This window comes from Dermacentor albipictus, chromosome 3, assembly GCF_038994185.2.
Source record: "Dermacentor albipictus isolate Rhodes 1998 colony chromosome 3, USDA_Dalb.pri_finalv2, whole genome shotgun sequence".
NCBI lineage: Eukaryota > Metazoa > Arthropoda > Arachnida > Ixodida > Ixodidae > Dermacentor > Dermacentor albipictus.
The window spans coordinates 164084290-164102153 of record NC_091823.1 but is presented as its reverse complement, the minus strand read 5'-3'; the positions used below and the strand labels follow the sequence as shown (position 1 = coordinate 164102153).

At 46.6% G+C, this 17864-nt stretch overlaps 1 protein-coding gene across 2 annotated transcripts in view; it reads left to right on the top strand.

Annotated features, from left to right (window-relative positions):
• The first annotated feature begins 4023 nt into the window (after positions 1–4023).
• The window catches only part of LOC135905192 (L-sorbose 1-dehydrogenase-like), a 74140-nt gene continuing 60299 nt past the window's right edge, over positions 4024–17864 (top strand). Inside the window, exons 1-3 of one of the 2 annotated variants that reach the window (XM_070536246.1) lie at positions 4024–4080; positions 11509–11736; positions 15301–15503. In XM_070536246.1, coding sequence (XP_070392347.1) covers positions 11565–11736; positions 15301–15503 — 375 coding nt within the window. In that variant the 5' untranslated portion in view covers positions 4024–4080; positions 11509–11564. Of the gene's footprint in view, positions 4081–11288; positions 11737–15300; positions 15504–17864 lie in introns of those variants that run through there. The other variant, XM_065436215.2, reaches the window with a different exon arrangement.

Sequence of the window (17864 nt, the reverse complement as noted above, 5' to 3'; positions counted from 1 at the left end):
GATATACTTGGGCATTACCGCATATTATTGTGAAAATATTCCTTTTCGAAACGATAAACCCGATAAAAAAGAACGAAGAGCTTATTTAGAAATCAGTGGCAAGAACGTCCGCGGCTGCCGCGTCATCGTGGTGGTCACATTATTCCAGTTTTACGCAAAAATCTGGCTCATTCCCGGCAGTCAGAATCTGCCTACGTGGCCACCAGCGTAGCTCGTGCATTCTATTGGCGTTGGCGCATTGCATTTCTTACTACATGTGCAGTGCTGCAAATCCACCTAATAATATTAATCATAACAAGAAGAGGAAGAAAAAGATGAAAAAGAAAAATGGCCTTCATTCCACGCTGTGATGGTGGTTGGCGCGCCTCCCGACTGATAGAGTTTGTGCCCACGGGCACGACAAATGCATTGGAGGGTGGACTCCATCACCCAATACTAAATATATGAGGATGCCCAAGCCCTTTTTATTAGTTCTAAATGCTTAAGCCTTTAATTCCCATTGAACGCCGCTGAGCTGTCTTTGCAGTTATGAACACCTCGTGGGCAGACTCGTGATGAGACGCTCGGCTGGGTTGACGCATTTTGATTTGACCTGACCTCTAGAACTCATGCGAGAGCTTGCGCGGATAAGGAACGCGCGGATAACACAGGCTTCTAAGAGCGAGGGTTACGCGGCGTCGCGGCGATGTCCTCTCACCTCACGCAACACCTGGCGCTCCATCGCTCAGCAGGCGTTCGCTTTGGCCCGCTCTGCCCCGCCGAGGCATGGTCGTGACGTCGCGTCACATTCGGTTGCAATGTGTGTGCCATTCTTCGCTCGTGCAGACGATAGATGCCGGCTTTTTTGCTCCGTAGGTCATTTGAGGATTTCGCATGAGTAATAACAATCAAAAGGCAGGGGCACCGTAGCTATAGAGACCACCGTCGCTACAAGTCGGCTGATGAAAATCGACAGGCGTGCATCGTAGTAAGACATTTTTGAGTTCGAATGGCAAGCGCCGGAGGAGAAATGCGTAGTGCTTGTAAGTGTAGCATCGTGACTTCATTTACCCCGACGTCAATGACATGCCTTGCATTGAACTCGCCTCACAGCGTCCGCACCCCTCCCCCCCCCCCGGTGACAGGCTGTACAACTCCACTGCTCACCTAACCCTAAGCTGGCATCGTGAGGGTCGGGGCAGCAGAGGGTGAGGACGCACTCGTGAGAGCAAATCCTAATGAGGGTGTCAATATCTACTCATAAGTAAACTTATTTTGGAAGTCATAACAATAAACTTGCTCTTGAAAAAGAGCATAACGGTTATACTTTATAAACTCGCTATGCCTGCTACGCAAAAATTTGCTTGAAAGGCGGTTTGTGTGCTTTTGCGGACACAATGTTCTCGTCAAATTAAAATCGCCAAACACCTAAGCAACAGAACTTCTTCGTCATTTTCATGCAATCACGATTACGTATATTTTATGTTTCAAACGATCAGAGGATATTTTTGCGGGGAGAATTCACTCCCCAAGCGTGTTGGCGTGGTAGCTTTGACATTGCACTGCTAACGTCGAAGACGCGGGATCAAATCACGGCCCTTGAAGGCCGCATTTTAATAGCGCAAAATGCAAAAAAGCCCTTGAACCAAGCATTGGGTGCACGTCAGGAAACCGCAGGTGATCGTAAATAATCCGCAGTTCCCCATTACAGCGTGCCTGATACTCATATCGTGAATTTGTGGTACGTAAAACAGAAAAATAAAACAAATTTACTTTGATTTTTTTTGGAGCGCTTCTGCTCCATCATATTCATATTCGAACTTGGCATTCAGTTACTTCTACTGGCCATTCAGGGACGTGGATCTCGACACAACGTCATACCCTCATTGTTACGTAGCTTAGCACGTGCGGCACGTCGTTTTCAAGCCGGGCGAATCTTACAGCAGCTGCTATCTTGCTCTTGACCGCCGAAAACAAGCGATTGATGACTGACCTGTTCCCGTTACCTCAGGTCGATGCTTGCTCGCGGCTTTAGATTTTGTCAAGATTCACGCCTGGAATGGTGACGGAATTGCGTGACCGAGTGTCAAATTTCATGATGAAAATGTCGGAACTGAATTGCTCAAGGACAACCGTCCAAAGTGAAGCTGCCTTGAGACATGATTGTCTTATCCTTTGAAATGAGAAACATATGCCATATTTGTAATAGCAAAAGAGCCATTCAATTATTTTTTTTTTTGTGGTGCGTTCGATGAATGATTCCATCTTGGCGCAAATACTGCGCCCACCAAAGCGCATAAAGCGCCTATGCAAGAGCATTTTCCGCAGCTAGCACAGCGTTTTTATTAAAGATTGCGTTACATCAACTATGGATGCTCTTATATACACTTGAGACTTATTAAAAGTAACAGTCCACCAAAAGTAAAGGCACCCCATGCTTTTGAAACAACGCTTATTAAAGCGCCATGATCAGCATTGCTTCGAACGACTGTCGCAAGAAGCATCGGCTATGGCTAAAGAGAGACGAACGCAGGCAAGGCGGCGAGCCTCCGCTGTGGAGCGTGGTCGCGCGATTCAACGAGACGTTAAGCAGCGAGACACGTCTTCGCCCCCACGGCAATGCGGACGTAATGAAACGGGGCTTCTCTCTCTCTCGACAACTTGACGGACGATATGTCATCGGTGGGAGTGATGTGCCGAGGCATGTCGGCTTCGCTCATTGTCTAGACGTAGAGGGCGAGAGTCGAGCATGCGCAGATGCGCTATACTTCGCAGAACTATACTGCACCGGAATGTTGTCGTCTCTCTCTGAACAGTGCAGTCTTTCTTCCCTTCAAGTCGAAGTCACACCACAGTAGTTGTGTAGAGTTGCGGATTCCTGCCCACATCCATTGCGCGTGATGAGGCCTTCCACAAGATCGACTTCCTCAATCTGCTCAAGCAGAATAAACTTTGTCCATTCCGTTTTGTCGAGTCTCAAGGCAGTTTCAATTCAATACTTCAGACTAGCGATAAATTATCATTAGCTATAGTAAATTAAAGCCGAGAAACTATTAGGTGTCGCTATTGGAAGCATATATAATAAATAAATAAATAAATAAATAAATAAACCTCAAAAATTAAATTCTGGGGTTTTACGTCCCAAAACCACTTTGTGATAATGAGGCACGCCGTAGTGGGGGACTCCGGCAATTTTGACCACCTGGGGTTCTTTAACGTGCACCTAAATCTGGGTACATGTGTGTTTCTCGCATTTCGCCCCCGTCGAAATGCGGCCGCCGTGGCCGGGATTCGATCCCGCGACTTCGTGCTCAACAGCCCAACCCAAATAAACCTATGTCCGTAACCATTAAGGCGGCTTGCCTTCCAGTTCATATTAGTTATGTTCCATACAATATGTGCGCGTCATCACATCCACTCCTCTAAAGCATCAAAATAAACGGATTGAGTTTTAATTCGTTTCATAGATCACAAAACGCATTTAGCATGTCCTCCTTAAACTATAGCGTCATAAAATTGAAGATCCTTTTGCAATCGAAATTAAACCAGGAAAGCTATTGCGAAATGAGCAAATGTGCAACGTCATCAATCGGATAGGCCGGAACTATATTAGCAAACTCCACGGCTTTAGAGATTTGGGGCATGTGAGCACGTCCGAGGAAGGACACCGCTCGGACATGTGCTCAATGCCGCAAACGAGAATCTGCAGCCAGTGCGGAGCAACTAGTCCCCCAAGGGGGCACCAATGCCAACCGAAGTGCCTGGTATGCGGAGGAGCCCACCTAACCGGAACCAAGGACTGTCAGCGGCGCCTCAAGGACACCAAGGAGCTCTGAGGCCGCCAACAACCGCATCAGCAGCAGCAACAACGCCAAGGCCGGAGCCGCAGCCGCAGGCGCCGACCCAGATGGCTGAGCTTGGAGGGCGATCGAGCCAGCCCGAACCGCTCGAGGAGCCGAGCCAGGAGCCAGTCGAGGGGCCAGGCGAGAGACCCAGCCAGGGACAGCTCCTTCCCACCACTGCAGGCTCCGCCAACGGGGGGGGGGGCTGCAGCACCACAAGGGACAACAACAGATTAAGAACACCCAAGACAATGCTAAGGTGAGCTGGCGACCACCCAAAACACCACCTCCGCACTCGGGAAAAGAGAATAATAATGGAGAGGAACTTAAAAACCTTAGAAAGGAAAACGAGGCATATTGCAAATGCATAGAACAGCTAGAAAGACGGTTGGAGGAGCTAATTAAAGCCCTGCAGGATCAAAGGACCGGTATTCGCCCTAGACCGTAGACTCCACCACAACAACCACCACAGCAGCCAGAATTTTTCGGAGACCAAATGAGAACATTTCTTATGTTTATACAAGAGAAGACAAACGCAATGAAAGACAAAATGGCAATAATGGATCAGGAGATCTGAAACCAACGCAAACAACAAGTCTCACAACAAGCTAAAGACAAATTCAACCCAAGAAGACATGTCCTCGAAAACTACAACGTGTCTAACACAGAGGACTAATCATGGCCAGACACGAAACAATAGAAATTTGGCAATGGAATTGCAGGGGCTGTCGCAATAAACAAGGGCAACTCCTACACTACATAAACACACAACTCACACCACCAGATATCATAGCACTACAGAAGAAAGGGAAAACGATGCCAACGCTAAAAGGCTACGCGTGCTATGAAAAAGAACGTACAGCAATACTAATCAGTAAATCTCTCACCGCCATAGCACACGACAGCATAGCCGACACAGACATAGACCATGGTATTGTCGAAATCATTCCAAAAAAAAAGAAAAGCCAGCAGTGCCCTTGTCATAAATCTCTATAGTCCTCTGAGCCAAAAAGAGGCGTACTTCCAGAAACGTTTTGCAGGAGCGAGCAAATTAGCCAAAACAAACCCCCTAGTGATTGTACGAGACTTCAACACGAAAGATCTGACCTGGGGTTACAAAAAACCAGACAAGAAAGGTATACAAGTTAAGGAAGCAGCAGATATATACGGCTACACCCTCATGATAGACGACAGTACGCCAACCAGACTAGGTAACAGCATAAGCTCCGACACATGCCCCGACCTGACATACATCCGGGGGACAGACAAGGCGCTATGAGAAAACCGGCTGGAGAATCTGGGCAGTGATCACTACATCTTAAAAACGCAATTGGCAACCGGAAGAATAAAACGCAAAATTGGCACCACCAAGGTGACAGATTGGAATGCCTTCAGGAAGGAATGCCAAAATACTGAGGGAAACATCGAGTCCCTAGAAGGCTGGGGAAACAAGCTGAGGGAGATAGATGCTCGACAAGTACACCAAAAAAATAGGAAGAACAGAGGAAACACCTGAGGTGGACTCGCGACTACTGAAGCTATGGGAGGCAAGACGCGGGCTCACTAAAAGATAGAAAAAACAAAGGCTAAACAGGAAGCTCAAAAAGAAAATCGCAGAGATAACCAAGAGGGCGGAGCAGTATGCGGCTCAGCTGACTGTCTCCGTCAGCTGACTGGCTCAGCTGACGGAACCCTTATCACGGTAAAAAGGTGGCACATACTCAAGGCGCTCCTGGACCCAACAAAAAGAAAATCTGAAAACAATAAGGCCATACACCGCCTGGCACACCAATTCGAGGCACCGGACTCTGAACTGCTAGAGCAGGTCAGAGTCAAATGTTTCGGACATGACAACACCGCGGCCTACACACAACAATACAAAAAGAAGGAAAACGAGCTGCTGGAAAGGCCAATCACAAAATAAGAGGTGTACGCGGCCATACAAAACGTAAAAAAGGATACAGCAGCGGGCGCGGACAAAATCAGAAATTCACTTATTCGAAACCTAGGGGAAGAACTGGTGGAACAACTCATCACCTTCCTCAACCCATCTGAGCTGCAGAAACGGTACCATAGGAATGGAAACAGGCCGAGATTGTAATGATCCCCAAACCACGAAAAAAGCTACAGGTAACAAACGTAACACCAATCTCCCTCACATAGTGCTTAGGCAAACTATATGAGAGGATAGTAACAATAAGACTAAAACATTATATGGAGGAAAACGAGCTATACCCTATAGTACGTTCGGTTTCCGATCCAAGCTTTTGACACAGTATCTCCTCCTCCAAATTAAACATGAGGTTCTCAGCAATGTACCATAAAACGGAGAACACGTTTTAATGGAACTAGACATAAAAGGAGCTTCTGACAATGCCAGCCACGCGGCAATCCTGGAAGGCCTTAACAGCGTAGACTCCGGGAAGAAAGTACACGGATACGTCAAAGCCTTCCTCTCCGATAGAAACGCAACAATAGGTTTGGGAGAGATCGGATCGCGAAAATTGCCCACACCAAACAAGGGGACACCCCAAGGTTCAATAATTTCCCCGATACTCTTTAACATCGCAATAATTGGCCTAAGGCATAAACTAAGCAAAATCGAAGGCATACAACACGCCATGTATGCAGATGACATCACCATCTCGGCCACTAAAGGCTCGCTGTGCCAAAAAGAAAGCTATCTGCAAGAAGCACCCACTTGCGTGGAAGAATAGGTAGGGGAACGAGGCCTTGAGTGCTCAACGGAGAAATCCAAGCTTCTGAGAATTACACGGGGCAAGAAAAGCGAGGAAACCCTTAACATGCGGCTAAAGGTGCAGCCGATACCGGAAAGCCCACAAATCAGTATCCTTGGAATGTGAGTGCAATCCAACCAGCGCTGCACCCACACGCTGAAAACACTCAAGCAGTCAACAACCCAAATAGCACGCATGATGACGCGGGCGTCACGAAAGAGATATGGGATGAAAGAAGGAGACACACTTAAGCTGGTTCGGAACCTGGTGGTCAGCAGGGTCGCATACTCACTCCCGTACTTCAACTGCACCAAACAGGATATGCAAGAAGCAGACACCATTTTACGCAAAGCGTACAAAACAGCACTTCACCTGCCGAACAGTACATCGGCAGAGAAACTAATGGCAGTTGGTTTATGCAACACCTTCGAAGATTAAAGAAGCCCAAAGCATCGCACAGCTCATGAGACTCCGGCAGATCAAAACGGGAAGGGAACTGCTAATAAGGCTAGGCTTCGCGGAATCAAAGAAAACCAAAGAACGGAGGGGATTCCTGATGAATATCGGAAAACATACACTCTTAGTCCCCTACCCAAAAACTTGGACCCCAACCTCCACACGGCGCGAAGGGACGCAAGGGCGATAATACGTCGAAAAGTACCTGGCCACAAAAAACACAACAGTATACACAGATGCTGCAGTATACGCCAGGCTAAGAGGAACAAACCTGGTAAAGACAGCTGAGATAGTAATAAGCCCGGACTGCAAAGAGAGCAGCAGCGCGTCAATGAAGGACTGCTCGATAACGGAAGCTGAGGAAATAGCCGTAGCTCTAGCGGCAGTGGAGGGCTACCGATCCGAAGGGTACTTAACAATACTCACCGACTCGCCATCTACGTGTCGGAATTACATGGACGGCAGAATAGGACACAGAGCGCTTCACATCCTCCGCTCCTGCAGGGCTAACAACAAAGTCAGGCATACAATTTTCTGGGTACCGGGACACGCTGGAATAGCAGGGAACCTAAGGGCGCACAAGGCAGCTCGAGAGCACACAAAACCGAGCGGCCACTAGCACCGACCCTGAGGAAGCCATACCAGTCAACCCAAGCTACTCTGACTTTCTGAATTACTATACGGTGGTCCGAATCAAATATCCTCCACTCCACAACTAGCTAAAGTATGTCCAATATACAACCGTGGTAATCGAAGGGAAATGTCAAACTACCGACCTATATGCATGTTGCCAATATTTTCTAAAGTGTTCGAGGGTGTCATTAACTGCGGGCTTGAATACCTCTTACTAAACACAACCTCCTATCTGTTTGACTGTTTGGCTTCTTGAAGAAAAGATTTACAGTCCAAGCGCTACACGGTATTAAAAAATAAAATTATTGAGAACATGGAGCAGAAGCAATACATTATTGGTTTATTCTTAGATTTTTGGAAGGCGTTAAACTGCCAACAACATGATATTCTTTTAGAAAAGTTAAATAATTACAGCATACGTGCTGTTACACTAAACCTACTACAGAATTATTTAAGTAGTCGGACGCAATATGTGCGGGTGAATGATATCTTTTCTAACCAACTAACTATGAGTGTGGATTGGGGCCGCTATGGTTACTAATGTAAATTAATGACATTACCAGTCTATCAGGCGCTCATAACATTGCAACTCTTAAAAATGTGTCAACGAATTTTAATTTCCATGTGTTGCTAAGCGTATTTAGAAAACAACCTAAAAATAATAATTTCATTCTTATGTGTGTCATGTATACTGTCATATTTTCTGTAGTCTGCCTGTTATCTGCTTCTGTGTGACACTTGCAAGTGCGTTTGAAATATTTATGTATATAATTTTATTTTTGAGTCAAGTGTCATGCGATGTTAAATTGAATAGGGCAGCCGATGCTATAGTCAGCTCTTTAAGCCTTTAGCCCGGGCTGCGACCTTTGTAACTTCACTTCATAGTGAACACCGTTGCCGTTTCAGGCAATTGGATGGCCGTTCATAAAGTTGATATTGATCGAGCTTTCAGATACCCAACCAAAAGTGGTATCAAAGTGCTATGGGTCATTATGTAGCTTAAAAGTGAGATATATAGTTGGGAAAGAAAGCAAGGAGCGAAGAATGGCCAGTCAAAATTTGAGCGCTGGAAAAATAATAAATATAGTCTACAAGAACCGACAAAGAACTTCGCAAATGACCAAGCAAAGACAGGGAATATACTGAGCTTCTCACTGTAATGACGAGAGAAACAAGGAAACAGAAGCGACATGTTTTTGGAAAGAAAAAAGGAAGCCGAAAGTCTGATGGAGCCGGGAGATATGGGACGCAATCGACGAAGGACAGAAAGCAATACGAGAGCACAGGCAGACAAACAAAGAAAATGCAGTCGCCGCAGGTTGAAGTAGACAGAAAATTAGAAATATACCGGGAACAAAAAAATCAATCATTCAAGTACTGGTGCAAGCCAAATTAAAGGTTAAAGTTAACGTTGGTTGTCAGAAATAGGTGGGAGAAAGAAGGCCGCCAACTACAGTTTTTGGAGCCACATTAACATGTAATTGGATGTCTGGAACAGTACAACACATCCATGACGAAGATGAAAACAAACTGAAAAGGGACGCGGCATTAAAATGCATAAAAAACCGCCGAATCATTTTAAGGCAATGACGAAGCGGTTCTTTGAGAAATGAAAGAACATGAAGGATAACTGGATTGAAAAGTAGCTGATTCCTAGAAATTTCAACTGGAACAAAGCTCAAAATTCTAATGCACGCAACCATAGGTCTAGATAAGGTTCCCGTTAGGCTCATTAATAAACTACGACCAAAAAGTAAGAAAGTTCTGTTGAAAGCAGCATGATAAAGCTTAGATGGTAGGCGAATACCAATCAGACAGTTGGTGATGAAGGCGATTGAAGTTGAAGTTAACTTATAACGGTAAGGGGATAGATAGAACTCACTTACATAGACCGTTGACCATCATACCGGCAATATAAAGGTTAGCAATGCAGGCGAATAAATTAAAACTGCAAGCATGCGAAGAACACAATAGCGTGTTGGGAGAACTTCAGAATGGCTTCAGAATCGGTAGGCGTCTCCATGGTACTTATTTGTTGTTACTAAGTGTACTGAGATATCCAGAGAAAAAAGGAGACCTTTTTATATAGCATTTTCAGACATTACCGGAGCGTTTGACAATGTACACGGCAGTGTTTTGCGGGGTATTCTGGACGATGAAGTCTTCGGCAAGGAGTGTATGCAACTTTTGATGGACGTTTGCCAGAAAATACCATTTCTGTTGAATGGGAAGGAATGAGGGACGAGGAGAAAGCTATCACCGATGTAATGAGACAGGCGTGACCTGTATCTCCGCCGCTCTTTGTAATCTACATGGTAAGGATGGAAAGGGCACTAGAAAAAATGAATATTGGGTTTAATCCCTCACGCAAAGCAAAGGTACGATATTAGAACGGCAGTGTGAAGGTTTGTTTTATGCGGACTAGATTACGTTGTTAGCTAGCAAGCAAAGTGATACGCAACGTCGGGCTAATATATGAACAGGATGGTGATAATTCAGGGGTGAAATTTCGCGTCGAAATATCAGGTTTTGTGGTATGCAATGAAAACAGTGAACTGACCGTGTCAATGCAGGGCCAGGAAATACCTCGAGTAAAATGATATGAATACTTTGGTGCACGGATAAACGTAGGCAACATTATATGGAAGCACACGAAGAAACAATAACATTAAAGTGGAAGAGAAATTCGGCCATAATGAAACACAGAGCGTTATGGGGATGCAGTTGGTACGAGGTGCTCTGGGGTATGTGGAAAAGTGTAATGGTTCGAGGACTTACATTTCGAAACACGATTGGTTGCTTGAAATCAGAGATACAATCAGGACTCGATGGCAACCAAAGGTGAGTGGGACGCCTCGCATTGGGCGTTCACGGGAACGCTACAAATGAGGCTGTGCCAGGTGATATGGGCTGCACAAGTTTTGAAGTGCGGAAGCTGAGAGTAAAATTGATTCTGAAGTGCGGCTATCGAATATGAAATAAAGTAAATGAGTTGCGAGAGCATTCAGGTACTTCTACAGGAAAACACAAGCTGTGGAGGAACAGACGCTTACCACTAAGTACAAATCTTGCATATTTCGCCCAACGTGTTCGAAAAAAAAAACGATTTTGCGCTTACCGCCGCACTGTTCTTGCTGAAATTTTGAAGAATCGCATCGCAGTCCACATGGTTCAGTGTAACGCTTGCCACATTTATTTTTCTTGGTTTCAAGAAAAAAGTGCCAATTTTCCTTTGCTTATGGTGATCGGAGTTTCTGTCGAGACGACGCAAGCTTGCGTCACCGCCTTCAGGCACCTACAAAAGGGAGGCTTACCGCGCCTTGCGCCCTCGTGGAGCACGCGGAAGTCCTCCCTGAAACGCTGATCTTGCTGTTGTGCTGCCTTGCCATTGCTGCCTTGCAATTGTTTTACTTTTTCCTCCATTACGGCGTAACGCAGAGAACCGCTTAGCGATTAAGGGGATGTGCATTTATTCAAGGTGAATAAATACGGGGCCACTCGGAAGCACATTCGTACTAACGTCTCTTGTATGCACACCCTTTTTGTGTCTCTCCGTCATGCCATATGTCATCCGTGTCAGGCGATGTGTACTAAGCCTGTGAACAGGGAAACCTCTATAGACTGCATATGCCCGGTTCTGTCGTGTGCGCATGGGTGTAATTAGGTAGGCGTGGCACATTGCGCTCACTCATCTGCATAATGCATGTTTTCACCATTGACGAAATGAACTAACATAGCGCAGCAAGTGCCAGCCTTTTGTAAAGGTAGCATCCTCTTCACTCCATAAGGCGCATTGTCCTCCTTTTTCTGTCATGAATGAATGATAGCCTGGAAGCACCATAAAATTCGTGCACTTTCAGGGGACAAACACTTCCGTCGCCAAGACAGAGCGCTGGGCATCGTCACAAGCAGCAACATGAATGCCACGACGTGCTCGCTTTCATTGGCTGGTACGGCCGCACCTCAGAGCGAGCTAAATCTGATGCTGGCCTTGGTCAACCTGATAACGCACGTGCCCTTTGACAGCCTCCCAGTGCTCCGAGACTATGAGCTCAGCCATCTGCGGCAGCAATACGACTACGTCATTGGTAAGAAAACTATAGGCGAAGCAGTTGCTATATGTGGCGCTGTGCACACGAGGTCGCGTTCGCGATCCCGGCAGCAGCAGCGCTAATCCGATGTAGACTTCATTCGAAAACAAATCGCACACTTCCATTTGCGTGCACCCTCCAATGTACTGAAATACCGAAACCGCAAAACCTAACGTTGAAATTTTAGAAAGAAATCCTTCAGGTATTCTGTAGTTGAAAATCTGTAATGTCATGGATTCTGTATTGACTTTGCTGTTTAGCATGCAAGGCCTAGTTAGCTTATGTGCAGAAACAAGCAGTGAATTACGCCGTATGATAGTGCGTCATGTCACGATAAGAAAGTCTCCCATTATGCAAGTGACGGCGGACGCACAGTCTGCCCCAAAGGTGCGCGTCACAGAGCTCTCCGCACGTGTCGGCTCCCCAGCGTTTCTGCGGCCCTCGCGGCCGTTCGCTCTCGGCAAGGCTTTGTTCATTTTAGAAAATGCATCAATGCGCATTGATTTCCATGTCGAACAAGATGAAGTAGAGGAGCTTGGGACGTCTTCAGAGTAGCATGTCAACCTCGGCCCATAATTAGGCAGCACTCATTTACTGAGGTATCAGCCAGGTTTTCAACGCGTCAGTGTATATACATTTACGCTGCCATACTGCAGATGTGCTTTGACACATTAACTTCGGCAAAACGCAAACAAGGCAACCTTCTTGCAAGGAAATGGATTTGGCTGAACAAATAGAAGAAGGGGCTTCGTATTGTGGCAGCGGTTTTTGGGGTGAGCATCGTATGCAATATGCGTTCTTAAAATACCTCGACTGTACTAACTCTGCCTGAAACTCTCTTTAGAACGCAAACCCTTTATTCTATTGACGATGGGGGCTGTCGTCACCGTTAGCCCCACAAAATGCCGTACTGCTGGCCCTAGAAAATAAACGAGCACTACGAACGTTCACTTCTGCACTTAATGTTATCGCGATAACAGTTATACGGACACTAGTAGCGCTTTGCGCCATCGCTATTGCCGTCGGTGCACCAGTGGCGTGGCAGCGCTGGAGGCCACGAAATTGGCTGCTGGCTAAGAGGAGAGCATGAAAGCGTATCTGCGACGGGCAATCACACGCCCATCCAAGTCTTCCCGTTCGTGCATTGTCGGTGGTGGCGTAGCCTGCTAGGCTGCTTAGATGCGCACTGAAATAATGAAGGCAGCGACAACAGTGAACGTCACACAATCCAGCGCGCTGCCTGCCTCCGGCGCACGTCATCGCGTCAAGAGTGAGATCGCCAGTGGCCACAGTCAATGAGCTAGCTCTCTTTTTTTTTCTTTCTTGATAACAAAGCTCCGTTCATGTGTGTTTTCAACACGTGGCAGCAAGTGTAATTACTTTTGAAGCCAATTTTTGTTGCACTTTATACTGCCCAGAAAACTACATGAGTCACCTTGCTACTGATGTGACTGTTGCTTGCTTCGGGCGAAACCTTTTCAATGACCTTCATTAGATACTGTGGTTGTTAAAAAAATTAAATTATGGGGTTTTACGTGCCAAAACCACTTTCTGATTATGAGGCACGCCGTAGTGGAGGACTCCGGAAATTTCGACCACCTGGGGTTCTTTAACGTGCACCTAAATCTAAGTACACGGGTGTTTTCGCCCCCATCGAAATGCGGCTGCCGTGGCTGGGATTCGATCCCGCGACCTCGTGCTCAGCAACCTAACACCATAGCCACTGAGCAACCACGGCGGGTATACTGTGCTTGTCGTGGGGAGATATATTGGCACACAGTACTAGGTTTTATACAAGCATAAAGGTATCGAATGAAGACGCGAAAACTACGATTCTCATTCGAGCTGTCTGCACCTTGTGGCAGGGACACAGAAGTAAAGTTCGCAACAAACTTAGCGTGGAGAATGAAAACGTTAAACTCGCCAAGATTGACTACCATGTTGCAGGTGGGTGGTTGCTTTGTTAGTGTCTCACTTGTACGTACCAGCGCACATGGAAAGATAGAGCAGAGCCTGTACTTTAATTTGCAATGTGAGTGCCTATTATAAAGCACACAAAAAGCAACAACTGCATGCAGCCGCACATGGCCACAGACGGGCCAGGAAGTTCCACAGACGAGATGCTTTCTTATTCATGACGCCGAATTGCTTGCTGATTTGAAGCTATTGATCAACGCGTTTCGCTTGCAAGTTCATCCTTGCCACTAAGACAGAAATATATAAAAGTGGCTTATACTGTGAACATCCTAATTGTGCGAGTGTGAGCTAGAACTCCTCTTGAGCCTCAAAACCGATGTTCGCCGAACTGCGACTCTCTCTCAAATTTGCTGAATAAGTGGTATGGTGAAAAGGTGCACGAAATGTTGGACCTTCCAGGTAGGATGTCCAAAACGCCCTTGCTTGAGCCGCTTGTGCTCTGCGAGTAATGAACCTCTGCAAGCAACTGCCCCGAAACGAAGGAAGGATTCTGCACATCTAAAACAAGTTGTGTGTTTTCCCTGAGTTCGTCCAGTAAATATTGTGAAATCGGACATTAAGCAAATGTAAAAAAAAAACACAAAGGTGAATACAAGAGTTTAGAAAGTTCCTGTCGAATCCTGATATGGCCCGCTTACATTATATTTCAGGCCTAGTATCATTGCTAGGTAAAGACTCGCAGCGGTAGCCCAACGGCTCTGGCGTTGCTCTGTTGAGGTCGACATTGCAGGACCTACCTGGTAGGGATGTCTAGAACACGCTTGCTTAAGCCTATTATACTCCGAGAGTAATGAAACCCTGTAGACGTCTGCCCTGAAACAAATGAAGTATTCTGAACATCTAAAACAGGTTGTGTGTTTTTCCTGAGTTTGTCCAGTAAATATTGTTAGCGGAGAGTAAGCAAATCTAAAACAAACGTAAAGGTGAATACAAGAGCTTAGAAAGTGCCAGTAAAATCCTGATATGGCGCGCTTACATTATATTTCAGGCCTAGTAGCATTGCTAGGTGGATACTCGCGGCGGTAGCCCAACGGCTCTGGCGTTGCTCTGTTGAGGTTGACATTGTAGGTTCGATCTCGTCAGGTGTGGCCGCACCTTGATAGGGGTGAAATGCAAAGAAAAAATGCTCATTACTTAGATTTATGAGCAGGTCAAACCATTCCTGATGGCCAAAGTAAATCCCGCGTCCCCTACAATATGGGTGGCCATGTTGAAAAAAAAAGCAAACTACGGAAAATCCTAGAACAATCATTGAATCTGCTACACATCACGCGCGCTAGGGAATCCTCCCAGTGAATTGCGTAAAGGTGAACAAGTTGAACCGATACACACCTATCACCCATTCCAGCTCTTCCATTTCAATCGGAAGTTCGTGTGCGACTTCATGACTTGGTATTCACGCTATGGCACGCCTACAATTCATCTACGGCTGCCCACTGATGGCTTAGCACGTCAGCCCCGCCCGACTGAAGTGAGGCCTTAACCATCCAGGACTACTCTAAATGAAATATATCTGGACGTCCCTGTCTCCAGTTCGTTATACTCGAGTTCTTTTCCTGAGTATGTGCGACTCCTTCTCCGCAGTGGGTGGTGGATCTGCGGGCTGCGTAATCGCGAACCGGCTATCGGCGGACCCACGTGCCACGGTGCTGCTTCTGGAAGCTGGAGGACTGGAGACCGCCTCGCGGCAAATCCCGCTGGTGGCGCCCTTCAACATTAGAGGCCACGATGATTGGGATTACTGGAGCACGCCGCAGAAGAACGGTGTCCTCGCTTACCGAGACCAGGTAGGGCAGACACCAGCAAGCTTGGACGCACTGATTCCAACAAGCTGAATGTCCACAGCGGTCAGTCAGTGTGTTGCGCAGGGTGTATGAAACATTTACAGGCAACACTACAGCGGACGTGAGTCGTTGTCAGGAGCACAGTAGACTTCGTCTGGGGGGTGTTCCATTACCGTGCTGCTGGGAATTCAAGTCTTTCGACACGCTGCGCCTTGTCAATTGAGCCTGGTCGTCCCGATTTCTTGTTTTCTCTATGTGAAAAGTTTTCCTTAAGAAAGACCAATGTTTTCCCCCAAAACATTTGGTGGATGCTGAAAAAGCCTAGGCGCTAAACCTTACAAAGTATAGCACTTCATTATGATGTCTCTTACACCTCCAATGTTATAAAGAGTATAGACCAGCGCCGCTTGTGCACTTGGGTTATTAGGAAGGCACGTCTAATTAACATGCCAGATGCTTCTCCTTAAGACACACCTTTGCTAGTTTGACATGTTCTTGACAGTGTATGTTCTGAGTGTCGGATGGGCGCTGCTCTTATCGGTTCACTTGTCGATTTCCTTATCTGGAGTTGCATACTATGCACGCCAACACGAAAGCCTTTCTAGTTTTCATTAGGCAACGTGTCTTTAAACCACAGGTATCACACAAAGGTCACGAAAGCACTGGGGCTCGAAATGATTTCAATGGCTGACATCAGTTATGCTTAGTGTTTCCTCTAATAGTGATGCCTGTTGCCTGAAGATCTTGGTATCATTCGTGTATCCCCAAAGAATAAAGAAAATCGCATATAAAATGTAATGTACTGTGCAGGCAATTGTCAAGAGAGCAATTATGCGGGTACACGATAGGTGGCGCTTAAATGCGGTGCCGCAGCAACTTTGAAAACTTTATTCTTTATATTGACATGTCTGCTCAGTGCAAAAGAGGAGGACACAAGAAAGAACACAGCGATGTCGCTTTGTTGTGTTCTTTCTTCTGCCCTGGTATTTTGCCCTGTGCACACGTGTCGATACTGAATCACCAACTCGCCCGAGCTTCCACTTTATTAAGTTAGTCCCTTTAGCTCCCTCAATCTCAATGCAATAAAGAGTCCCTGCCGTTTACTCCAATGTGTTGAGCATCGTTGAAGTGCCAGCAGTAGAAGCTTGGCAGCTACAGTGTGGTGAACAGCAATTTTAATGCGAAGCTAGCTTTCATTGGCTGTTCCTTCGACTTTCCTACTGCTGCTGCTACTGCTGTGGGCTGCTGTCGAGCACACCGCGCGGGGGTGGGCGGAAGAGGAGATTCAGAGCGTGTATATGGATAACAGTTGCGAGTAAGAGAGAAAGGCGATGGGAGAAACTAGTTTTCACCCCACCTCTTCGAATGTGCGCAATACCCTGTGGAGTTCCCTGGCCGTCGTCACATTAGCGGCTTGGTAGCTCTAATTATCCGTGAGTCCCCTCAGAAGCATTGCAGAAGCTGCAGCGCTTCCCTTTCTGCTAACGTACGAGGCCAGAGGGGACGCAGACAGAACTGTAGAGAGAAGAAGAGGAGGTAGGTTGAACAGGCAGTTCCCATATAAGTGAGCTGGGGGAGGTGACGCGAGAAGGCAAGGAAACGCCACTTCTATACGACAGTGGTTGCGGGTAAACAGGATAAGCTTAAGTTCAAGGTGCGGTACAATTGGTTACTGCTATTTCTGAAAATAAACGCTATGCAAATGTGTCGAGCCGGCAACTTAGGCAGGGCTCGCAGAAGCAGAGCCGCATTCATTAAAGCGCAACGCAGGGTCTAGGACACACTACGGAAGCGGTCGATTGCCAAATCAACAATTCTGTGCCCGCAGCGTTGGCTTTGCGGCTATGGCGTTGCTAGAGTTTGTGAATTTGATCCTAATCTCGGCAGTCGTATTTCGACGGGGGAGAATACGTGCATTTCGATTTTGAGACACGTTAAAGAATATCACGGCGTTAAAATTAACCCGCAGTCTGCCATTACGGCTTGCCTCATTATCCAAGTGTTGTTGTGGCACCTACGGCCCAATAATCCAATTCAAATTTAATACTTCTACCACGATGCGATGTTCCATGTGAGAAAATGACAACACTCAACCTTTTCAGAACTTATAAAATATGGCGCAGAACAACGCCTCAAGCAAACACGTCTCCCTGCGTGTGCTGCGTACTACGCAAACAGCAGTGCTGTACGCACGGTAACGTTGAACATTAACTCACCACTCTCGAGTTAGACTAAACGGTCAAGAAATTAAGCTTTAGTCGTCCACATCACCGCTAATTATGCTCAATCAAAGCAATCAAGTGCGTGAGATAAGTCGGTCGGTCGGTCGGTCGGTCGGTCGGTCGGTCGGTCGGTCGGTCGGTC